Here is an 11,566-nt window from a genome sequence, read left to right on the forward strand (position 1 = left end):
CTTGACATCAATTGCTCAATGAAAATACCATAAAGGATTTTATTTAGAAAAATCTGAAGAAAGAAAGAAAGAAGAAGAAAACTAAAACTAAGTGCCTGTTGTCCTATTTGTATTTCTTGCTTCCCTCTAGCAGAGTTTTCTCTATACCATTTGTCATCTATGGTCACCAGTTGTCTATGCACTCCTTGCTCTGTGATCTATATTGACTGTAGGTGTCATGGGCAGGCAGGAAGGTTCTATGAGACTAACCCAATAGCTCAAAGACAGGACAGGCAGGACAGGTAGACAGGGATGAGGACAGGCAGGACAGGATGTTCAGGATGGTAACAGATACCAGGACAGAAGACAGGGACAGGAAGTTCAGTATATTCAGGGTAGGAGATAAGGACATTGCTTAGGGAGCAACATTCAGGTAACAGAGGGAGGTTCTATCTAGTCTATATATCTACACAGGTTGTAGTTGACAAGATCTATAGTGGGGTGTGAGGCTGGTAGTGGTGAGTGAGGCTCTAGCATCAAGTAGGACAGCAGTCATGTAGGGAATGCTAAAGTAGTGTGGGAATTGTTATAGGCTGGGCACCTATGAGAAGGTTGAGCAAGGGTACAGGAAAGGATCATGTGAAGGGGAGATGTGTCCTTGGCAAATCCTTATAATACTTAAAGAGGGGGAACACTCTAAGTTTTTTACTTCTTTCTCTTCTTTCTCTTTTCTCATTAGTTTATTTAACAATAAAACACTTTAAGGTATACTTCTTGAGACATCAATAGCTAGCACTAGTAACAATTATTAAATAAACTCACTTTCTTATTATATAGTGTTTTAACATCTACTTTTATCTCTTTGATCATTTACCTCTTTTATACCCCCCCTATACTATAGAAAATAATAATATAGAACTATGCTATAATAGCTCCTAAGACTCAACCTTTTATTCAAGCCAGTCCTAATTTCAAGGACTACCCACTATAATAATAGCTATACCTATAGTAACAGGTGCCCTAACCTTATAAGCCCTACCTACTAAAACCCTAGAAAACCTACCAGCTCCCTAGCCTCCCTAGATCATCTATATATAGCTATATCTCTAGTAAGTACTCCTACTATTATATATATTTAAAGGAGACTGTAAAAAGTACCTAGACTAGTGCCTAGACATAGTAAATAAGATCCTTATAGATAGGGAAGCTATAGGCATACCTTTAGTATAACTTATTTACATTGTCTCTTACCTATGAGGAACTACTAAGGCCAGCTGCTATGAGTTCACTATAAGGCTCTAGAGTGAACCTAACCTATAGGTAGTAAAATTATTTAAATACCTAGACAAGGTCTATAAGGACCTAGCTACATAGGACTATCACCTAACTATATTATAAACCCCCTAAGGCAATACCTTGTTCTAAGAGTTCTTCCCTGTATTTAAGGGTCACCTCTCATAGGCTAGAGGTCTAGTCTAGTATGAGGATATAAAGATTACCTAGCTGATAAATATTATAAACCTAGACCTATATACCCTTATGTCACTAATAGGAATAGAGGGCCTGACCTTTGACTAATACTATGATTTAGTAATATATTATTCAATGAACCCTAGAGGCCTGAAAATAGTCACTAGGAGCAGTTGGCCTCTACCCCCTACTCTAGCTAATAGAGAACTGATAGACTAGATATACTCTTATCTAGCACATTCTATATGACCTACCTATGACTCATTTAGAAAGAAGTTTCCTACTGATTAGGAACTTAAAGGAAAATAGGTAAAATAGGTATTAGTAGAAGAAATTATAGCCTAAAGAGCTACTAAAGTATATTTGTACTACACCTGCCCTAGGTGTAGCACCTCCAGATGCCCCTTGTCAGCAGTGATCAACCTGTCTAGATGCACTGGGGCAAAGGTAAACTCCACCCAAGTCCAGTCACAGTAGAAAGCTCCAGAGGTGGAAGACATTGCAGAGGACAGAGAGGAGTCAAGGTACCAGAAAAGCCTTAGTAAAGTGGTTGGGTTGGGATGACCCAACATAGGTACCCCTAGACAACATCAAAGACACTGAAGCTTTGGACTACTGGGAAGCTAAATGGGGCCTGATCTCAGAAAATGATAGACCACCTATGACTAGAGGACATCATCCTAAGAAAGGAGGGGGGTGATGTTATAGGCTAGGTGCCTATGAGAAGGTTGAGCAAGGGTATAGGAAAGGATTATGTGAAGGGGAGATGTATCCTTGGCAAATCCTTATAATACTTAAAGAGGGGGAACACTCTAGTTTTTACTTCTTTCTCTTCTTTCTCTTTTCTCATTAGTTTATTTAACAATAAAACACTTTAAGGTATACTTCTTGAGACATCAATAGCTAGCACTGGCAACAATTGTTAAATAAACTCACTTTCTTATTATACAGTGTTTTAACATCTACTTTTATCTCTTTGATCATTTACCTCTTTTGTGCCCCCCCTACACCATAGAAAATAATCACATAGAACTATGCCACAATAGCTCCTAAGACTCAACCTTTTATTCAAGCCAGTCCTAATTTCAAGGACTACCTACTACAATGACAGCTACACCTATAGTAACAGGTGCCCTGACCTTACAAGCCCTACCCACTAAAACCCTAGAAAACCCACTAGCTCCCTAGCCTCCCTAGATTGTCTACATATAACCACATCCCTAGCAAGTACTCCCACTATTACATATATTTGAAGGAGACTGTAAAAAGTACCTAGACTAGTACCTGGATATAGTAAATAAGATCCTTATAGATAGGGAAGCTATAGGCATACCTTTAGTATAACTTATTTACATTGTCTCTTGCCTATAAGGAACTACTAAGGCCAGCTGCTATGAGTTCACTATAAGGCTCTAGAGTGAACCTAACCTATAGGTAGTAAAATTGTTCAAACACCTAGACAAGGTCTACAAGGACCTAGCTACATAGGACTATCACCTAACTATACTGTGAACCCCCTAAGGCAATACCCTGTTCTAAGAGTTCTTCCCTATGTTTAAGGGTCACCTCTTATAGGCTAGAGGTCTAGTCTAGTATGAGGATGTAAAGATTACCTAGCTGATAAACATTATAAACCTAGACCTATATACCCTTATATCACTAATAGGAATAGAGGGCCTGACCTTTGACTAATACTGTGATTTAGTAATATATTGTTTAATGAACCCTAGAGGCCTGAAAATAGTCACTAGGAGCAGTCAGCCTCTACCCCCTACTATAGCTAATAGAGAACTGATAGACTAGACATACTCTTATCTAGCACATTCTATATAACCTACCCATGACTCATTTAGAAAGAAGTTTCCTACTGATTAGGAACTTAAAGGAAAATAGGTAAAATAGGTATTAGTAGAAGAAATTATAGCCTAAAGAGCTGCTAAAGTGTATTTACACTACACCTACCCTAGGTATAGCACCTCCAGATGCCCCTTATCAGCAGTGATCAACCTGTCTAGACACACTATAGCAAAGGTAAACTCTACCTAAGTCTAGTTGTAGTGGAAAGCTCTAGAGGTAGAAGACATTGTAGAGGATAGAGAGGAATTGAGTGTAAAGGTAGAAAACTAATGTATATAGCTGAAAAGCACCTATTATATAAGACATTAGAATAGGAATAGATATAGTTTAAAGACAAAATGACTAGCTGGACCTTCTGGACCAGTGTGATTACAAACTCCTAACATATAATTATAGCATTAATAGATAATAGCTATAACTCCTTTGCTACAATCAATGAAAACACTATTTCCCTCCTGAAACTAAAGTGTATTAAGATAAAACCCTATGCTCTTAAAGGTATAAATAGAGAGTCAGTCTTAGATATAATAGTATACTTAGACTTAGACATCAGTAGTGCCTAGACATATAGAGCATTTATATATGTAGTACTAGGCTAAAGTGAAAAATTAATTCTAGGAATACTATGGATTAAATAGAATAGTGCTGTAATCTCCCTAGATAGTAGTATCATAGAACTCTATCTCCCTGGTGTAAGCTATAAGGTTCACCCCATCTCCTAGTATAACAAAGTGAAAAAACCCAAGGCAATCATAGGAGCTGTCATGGCAGCCCAAATACTGAGAGATAGACACAGAGTGTATGAAGGGGAAGAACCAGTGGTTTTCACAGCCACTATTACAGACATTGAGAAAGCCCTACAAGTCAAGAGTAAGACAGACCTAAAAACAAAAGTTCTACAAATATATAAGAAATATTTAGGAGTCTTTGAGGATAAGTAAGATGAAGAAATCCCCTACTACCTAGGAATCAACTTAGAGATCTGCCTAGAGAAAGATAAGAATAGCAAAGAAAAGTGAGCTCCCTAGGGCCCCCTCTATAGCATATTATAGGATGAACTGCTAGTCCTGAGAAAGACCCTACTAGAACACCTGGATAAAGGATATATATAAGCTAGTCAATTAGCTGCTATAGTACTAGTTGTTGTTGTAGAATTGCTTGTATTCATTTCTCTCTCTCTCTCCTCTGTCCACCTCTGAGTACTTCGACTATGAGATATTTTATGCTTGGGTTTATGATTAAGTGTCCTTTCTCCATGTCTGCTTAGTCATGTTCTGACACACCCCCTCGCAAGATTCAATCGTAGCGATATACTCAGAGTATGACTCTCATCCTAGCCCAAGTATTTCCACATCCTCAGATCCTGCACCACATTCTCTAGTTCCCCTCACCCGGGATCCTCACCCCCAAGGATTGTCTGAAGGCTGTGTATTCTTTGTCCAGTAGGGGCTTTGTGAGCCCATCCGCTGGCATCTCCAATGTTGGCAGGTAGTTGACAGCTATGCGCTTTGCCTGGACTTCTACTCGTAGCCATTCATTTGCTAGGTCAACATGCCTCATCCTTGAGGTCTGTGGAGCGTGGGTATTTGTCACTGCCCTGATTGTCTGCTGGTTGTCACAGTGTGTCTTCAGCATTGGCGGAATAGGAACCCACATCGCCTTAGCAATGTGGCGTATCCACATTGCCTCCCTGCACACTGATGATGCTGCAATCAATTCTGCTTCCAATGTTGAGGTAAAGATGACTGTCTGCTTGTTGCTTTTGGCGAAGATGACTGTCAACATGAATTTAGTTAACTGCCCCTGTGTACTTCCAAGATCTGATCTGTCTGCAAAGCTTGCATCTGAGTAGACCTGGAATGTCAGGGCTAGTGTGGTGTCTTTTGCCTCTATTGCCAGAAAGGCGTCCTTGGATTGCTGGACATATTCCAGTATGTCGAGTAGCGCTGCCCAGTGTGTTTGGCCTGGGTTCACTGCATGTTTTGAGGCAATGCTGACACTAAATTTCAAATCTGGTCTGGTGTTATTGCTGAGGCAGAGAAGTCCTCCTAGAAGTTGCTGATATTTGTTCTTAAGTCTGAGATCACTGTTATCAGCTGGGTTCCTTGGAAGTCAATGGTTCCACATAGGACATGCAGCCACATGTCTTTTCTGATCTTGCAGTTAGGTCCACCATTTGTTCAACAGTGTTCCAATATACACATATTGATTCGCTCTGATGTAGTTCTCTGTTTGAACATATTGTACTCCAAGGTACAGGGATAGAGGTCCACCCCCCATGCACTCAACCACTGAGTGGATCACAGCGACCTGTTCTGTTGCCATTCTGGTTGACTCCAGGTCTTTGGCGTGAATTTCCAACCAGTCATCCACCCATAGGACAATAAATCGTTTTCCATCTGGGCTTGCAAATAGACATGGATCTTCTGGTACTGGCCATAGGTCTGTTAATTCTGTGATGATTCTCATGAAGAGAGCATTCCATAGTGATGGACTTTCTCTGAGACCAAAGATCGCCTTCTTTATCTGGAGGATGCAATCCTTCTGACCACCCACATACATTTTCATGTAAATGGGCCTTGGGAGTGTTGCATTCATAAAAGCATTGGATACATCCCACTGGGTCACACTCATGTCCTTCCTGAGGGCAAGGACTAGTATCATGCGCAATGATACTGATAACAGTGTGGTGGCATACAGTACTGCTGACAGATCTTTCAGTTGTTGATCCCCTTGAATTGTAAGTCTTACCTTACATGCCTTGAAATATGTTCCTGATTCATCTGTCTTGTAGGAGAAGACCTATTTGTTGTCAAGGACCCTGTCGCCTGCAGCCTTTGCTGAGTCGATCTCATCCCATGAGTTCGCCTTGGCATGCATTTGCAGGTGCACTCCACACGCTTCTTTCCATTCATCTGCCATCCAGCAAGTTAGGGATTCCTTGTAGTGGGCTGGCGTCGATGGAATTTCTGACATGGGGATCAGATGGGTGTGTTGGTCTTGCCATCTTCCTTTGAAATTATCCTCTTCCAGTGTCTTGGGGTTATGGAAGGTCCTTCTCTTCACCATTTTCTTTGCTTTCTTCAGATACCACTTGACTGCTGCCATAAGCACCCCCTGAGCTGCATTCATGTGGATTGGCCAAGGCCCTAGGTGCTGCTCTTTGGAGACTTCTTGTGAGGAGTCTACCATTGGACCAAAGGCTAGAGATCCTGTTTTCACTGCTTTTGCAAGATCATCATTCATCGTAGCCTGTCGCAGTAGGGTGTTTGATATTGGCAAAATGTTGTGTCCTGGTGGATGCTCTGCATACTTGCATGGTTCTCAGGAAAAATCCGCCAGCTTACAGAAGAGAGTTCTTTCATCAATGTTGGCGTCTCTCCTCTCCTGGACCACCCCTGTGTCTGGGTTCCACACTCAGTAGACCCCTGTGGTCTCTCCATACCCAACTAAGCATCCTACTTCTGCTCTTGGGTTGTTGTGCTCCATCCTGCCTACTCCCCTTAGGGTTGATGATTTCAGCAAGTAGACTACTGACCTGAGGACTCACAGATGCCCAATCGAGGGCTTTCTCTTGTAGACTAGCTGGTAGGGTGTGACACTGCCTATTGTATCACTTGGTAAGCAGTTATGGATATAGATCGCTGACATCATTTTCTCCATCCATAGGAGAGCAGGGATTCCAGAGTGAACAGATATCACTCTGTATCTCATCTTGATTACCACTGTAACTCGTTCAGCTCCACCATTCTGGTCTTGAGCATATGGTGCCGAGATGTGCAATGTGAGGCTGTGATTCTTAAAGCTTTGTTCCAGGCCCAAGTTTCTGATCTCTCCATTGGCCTCCAAAACAGACACCTTGTGTCCATGTGCTACATCAAGTTTCCTTATGAGCATCATAACTGCTTTGAAGACAGTTCTGGCTTTCCTATTCATGAGGCACACCCCCCAGGTAAACCTAGAGAACCTATCTACCATGAACATGATCAATGAGTACATTGGGTTCCCCTTCATGTCTGTGAAGTCAATTGCCACTCTCTCAAATGGCTGGGTTGGGGGGGCCTTCCTCTGCTTTGTTGGGTGAGCTCTGCCTTTTACCATAGTGCATATCAGGCATACTTGGCCTAATGTGCTGCACCCTGCACATAAGCATTCAGATTCCTGAAGTCTGCTTGTTACCAGCATATTCTCACATGCTTTCTGCGCCTGATCAAGCACCCTTGCTGCAGGATGGGCAGTATGGCCATGCCAGATTTTCATTGTCATAGCTTTCTTTCCCCTCCCTGTTGGTGCAATGAAGTGGTTTCTCGCCTGCCTGGTGGCACTAGTATGGTCAAAGTCATCCTTCCAACTTTCCATTGTACCCAGGGCTGCAAATGCGAGGTTTGAGCCTGGACTTCTAGTCCTTTCTGCATCTTCATCCTGGATGCCTATATTTTGAGATTCATTGTTAGTGTCCTAATTTGGATCTCCCACCCCCCAGCTTCAGGTGTCACTTAGCAGGTTTTCAATGTGTCTGGATAGTCTATCCAGCCTGACTGGGTCTGTCTGTAACTGGACCATTGGCTACTGCCCCTAACTGGGCCTGCTGGGCCTGTCCATAACTTGAACATTTGCTAGTGTCACTGACTGAGCTTGCTGAGCTTGTCCATAACTGGACTATTGGCTACTGTCCCTAACTGGGCCTGCTGAGCCAGTCCATAACTGGACCACTTGCTACTGTCCCTAACTGGGCTTACTGAGCTTGTCCATGACTGGACTATTGGCTACTGTCCCTAACTGGGCCTGCTGAGCCAGTCTGTAACTGGACCATTTGCTACTGCCCCTAACTGGGCTTACTGAGCTTGTCCATAACTGGACCCTTGGCTACTGTCCCTAACTGGGCCTGCTGAGCCTGTCCATAACTGGACCATTGGTTTTGCCACTTACCAGGCCCTTTGGTTCTGCCCCTTTTCCATTGACCACGTGAGTCTGCCCTAACTGGGTTTCTGGGTGTGTCCTAACTGGGCTATTGGTGTTGACTTACCAGTGTCTAGCACATAGAGCGTTCCATATCGCACTATTCTGCACAGTTTCACTCTGTCTTTCTTTGTTACCAGAAAGTTGTTTTCCATATCCCAGATTACACCCTTCCTCTCTAGGAGGCTGTAGGATACCACATTGCATGGGAATGTTGGAGCGTATGCCACATCAAGTAGATTTAGCGCCTGGAAGTCGCCCCCATGTAGTGGGAGACGCACTGTTCCTGTACTCAAAGTAGCCACCATGTCTCCCCCTGTAATGATCTGGGCTTGCACTTCCCTCATCATCCTGACAAAATGTGTCCTAGAGTTGAAAACGTGACAGCCAGCTCCTGAATCTAAAAGTACCCATTGTTTCATGGAGGATCTCAACATGTCCCCTAGCTCAAGATCATGGATCAAGCTTGACATGGGATGTATGTTTTCTGCAGTGGCCATGACTAGGTCCTCCCCTGCTATGTCAAGTGATAGGCTTATCCCCACATTGGGTATGGCTGCATTGGCTCCTAGCATTGCCATGTTGATTGTAATGAAGACTGGGGCAGTGAGATCCATCACCCTTCCAGATGTGAATACCCCTTCTTTGGCTTTTCTGCCACTTTGATCACTTTGGTTATGAGGTTGAGAAAGTAGCTCCAGGCCAGTTTCAGAGAAGGTGGAAAATGTCTCTTTTATTTGGCCCTTGCCCCCTTCCTAGGGGCATCTCTTCTTTGCCCTCTCATCTGCCTCTTCTCTCATCACTTCTAGCCCCACTGACGAATCACTCCTCCCAGCTGTCTTGAAGTATCTGTCCTTTCCCATTTCTGGGTCTACCTTGAAGCCTCCAGTCGCCACTACTCTCTCGAGTTCCAGTGCCAGCAGATGGCCAGGTACCACTGCGTACTTCTTCACATATGCTTGGCGTCTTTTGTCTACCCTGTAGGACTTGTATCAGTTCTCCTTCACCCAGAGCTGACATTTGTTCAAAGGGTGTTTTGCCTTGCAGAAGACACAGAAGTCACTTTGTGCTATTGCCCTCCCTCCACTATTCTTGGATCTGTTTCTTTCAACAGAGGTGAAGACAAGGTCTGCATCTATCCCACCTGTGCCAAGTTCATGCCACACCTTGATGTTTTCGACCACATCATCGATGTCCATATTCCCTCGAGCTAACTGTGATCCATGGTTGGTGGTGTATGAATTCTTCCATCTGTTCAAAGTCTTGGCGAGGTTCTCTGAAAAGTCATCCCATAAACAGTGTCTGCTGTTTTCTTGGGAGGGATAGTTCTGTTGGCAGAACTGGATGTCTGTCTGCCATTTGGATATCCATTGATGGATGTTGTTGTCTTGGGGAAGCATGTTGAGCTTCCTCATTGCCTCACAGTATATGTGATGGGCCACACTTTCCAGATTCACTGTCATCACCTTCAAGACATCCATGAGTTTGTCGACCACCTTGTCTAGCCAATATTCTTCCCTAACTTGGGTGGCTAGGGCAGGTGAAATGTGCTTGTTTATCCAAGCTCGTACTTTATCTCTGTGTTCACACTGGTCTTAGAAAAGATCCCACTTAAGTCTAAATCGATTGATCTGGGTCTCATAGGTGCAAGCAGTGGATTCTATCGTCCTGATGTGGCAAGCTAGTATCCTTTCATGGCTGGACAACCTTACACGAGTGGGGATGGGCTCTGCTTCTTCCAGTCAAGCGCGTTGTCGTGCTGGCATGCAGGCTCAGCAGGCTTCTTCTTCTGCATCCACTCTGGTAATGTTCTCCCAGTCTTTGTCATTGACTAGAGTTGTGTTTGGGGGGAGGGTGGGCGCTGGTACTTCTTCTGGTGCAGGTGGTTCTTTCGGTTCCCCCGCCCATGGCGTTCTAGGGTTCGCTTCCAGATCAATGTTGTCCCAGACATTGCACTCCTTTGCATACCACTTGAGGTCTCCCAGGAATTTCAGCCAGTCTCTGACTGAGTGTAGTTGAGTGGAATCAGTTGTCGAGTTGGCCATTTTGACAATAGTTAAAAGTAGGAGAGAAGTTTTTTTTTTTTTTTCAAGAAAGTAGAATAAATAATTGTTAACTGTTCAATAGAGGTTGAGACTCTTAATTGTTGTAGAATTGCTTGTATTCATTTCTCTCTCTCTCTCCTCTGTCCACCTCTGAGTACTTCGACTATGAGATATTTTATGCTTGGGTTTATGATTAAGTGTCCTTTCTCCATGTCTGCTTAGTCATGTTCTGACAGTTGTATTTACTAAGAAACCAGGAGGGGGTCTATGGTTTTATATAGACTATTATAGGTTGAATATAATCACTATTAAGGATAGATACCCTCTCCCCCTTATATATGAAACCCTCTACTAAGTAGCCAAAGCACAATAGCTAACTAAACTAGATGTATACACTGCTTTCCACTATATCAGAGTAAAAGAAGGTGATAAGTGGAAAACAGCATTCAAAACACACTATGGCCTCTATGAGTAGAGGGTGATGCCCTTTAGACTTTCAAATAGCTCTATAGTATTCTAATACTATATCAACTAGATACTGAGGAACTATCTTGATAACTTCTATTCAGTATATATAGATGATATTTTGATTTATATAAATAGGATAAAGTAAGAGCACTAAGAGCATATACTAAAGGTACTAGCTAAACTAGAGAAAGCTAGGCTCCAACTGGATATAGATAAATATGAGTTCAAGGTTAAGAAAACAAAGTACCTAGGGTTCATCATAGAAGTAGGAAAGGGTATCAGTATAGACCCTAGAAAAATTGAAGTAATTACCACCTGGGAAGCCCTAAAGACAGTAAAAGGAGTCTAATCCTTCCTTAGATTCACAAACTTCTACTAGACTTTCATTGAAAACTTTACAGAGCTTACTACCCCCTTAGTAGAGTTGATAGGAAAGAATAAGCCCTTTGTCTAGAGTGAATACTAAGAATAAGCCTTCTAGATACTGAAGGACTACTTCTACTATAGAGGTTTACTAGTAGGATAGGACCTAGACCTCAAGGCAGATATAACTATTATAGAGAGTAATACTTCTAGCTTTAGCATTAGAGGACATCTCTTATAGAATAGACTGCCAGTTGCCTTCTTCTCTAGAAAAATGAATGACACTGAATAAAACTACCCTATCTATGACAAAGAATTACTAGGAGTGATAGGCTATTTCAAAGAATAGTATCTAATGCTCTAAGGCCTTATAGGCTTCAACCTCATTATAGACTATAAGAACTTGGAATATTTCATAAAGAAAC

General features: G+C 42.5%; 3 protein-coding genes across 3 annotated transcripts; all 3 read right to left on the bottom strand.

Annotated features, from left to right (window-relative positions):
• Nucleotides 1-6,108: 6,108 nt before the first annotated feature.
• On the bottom strand, nucleotides 6,109-6,498 carry HOO65_021017 (Copia protease; the record flags this gene model as incomplete). The annotated part of the gene is made up of 1 exon (XM_071000216.1): nucleotides 6,109-6,498. The coding sequence occupies one exon, from the start codon at nucleotides 6,496-6,498 to the stop codon at nucleotides 6,109-6,111; it is 390 nt and encodes a 129-aa protein (XP_070861655.1).
• Nucleotides 6,499-9,257: 2,759 nt separating this feature from the next.
• Nucleotides 9,258-9,665, bottom strand: HOO65_021018 (uncharacterized protein; the record flags this gene model as incomplete). Its single annotated transcript, XM_071000217.1, has 1 exon — nucleotides 9,258-9,665. The coding sequence occupies one exon, from the start codon at nucleotides 9,663-9,665 to the stop codon at nucleotides 9,258-9,260; it is 408 nt and encodes a 135-aa protein (XP_070861656.1).
• Nucleotides 9,666-10,037: 372 nt separating this feature from the next.
• HOO65_021019 (uncharacterized protein) lies at nucleotides 10,038-10,310 on the bottom strand (the record flags this gene model as incomplete). Its single annotated transcript, XM_071000218.1, has 1 exon — nucleotides 10,038-10,310. The coding sequence occupies one exon, from the start codon at nucleotides 10,308-10,310 to the stop codon at nucleotides 10,038-10,040; it is 273 nt and encodes a 90-aa protein (XP_070861657.1).
• Between the last annotated feature and the right edge of the window lie 1,256 nt (nucleotides 10,311-11,566).

The sequence above is a fragment of the Ceratocystis lukuohia genome (assembly GCF_044167205.1).
Source record: "Ceratocystis lukuohia strain C4212 chromosome Unknown Supercontig2_pilon, whole genome shotgun sequence".
NCBI classification, from domain to species: Eukaryota; Fungi; Ascomycota; class Sordariomycetes; order Microascales; family Ceratocystidaceae; genus Ceratocystis; species Ceratocystis lukuohia.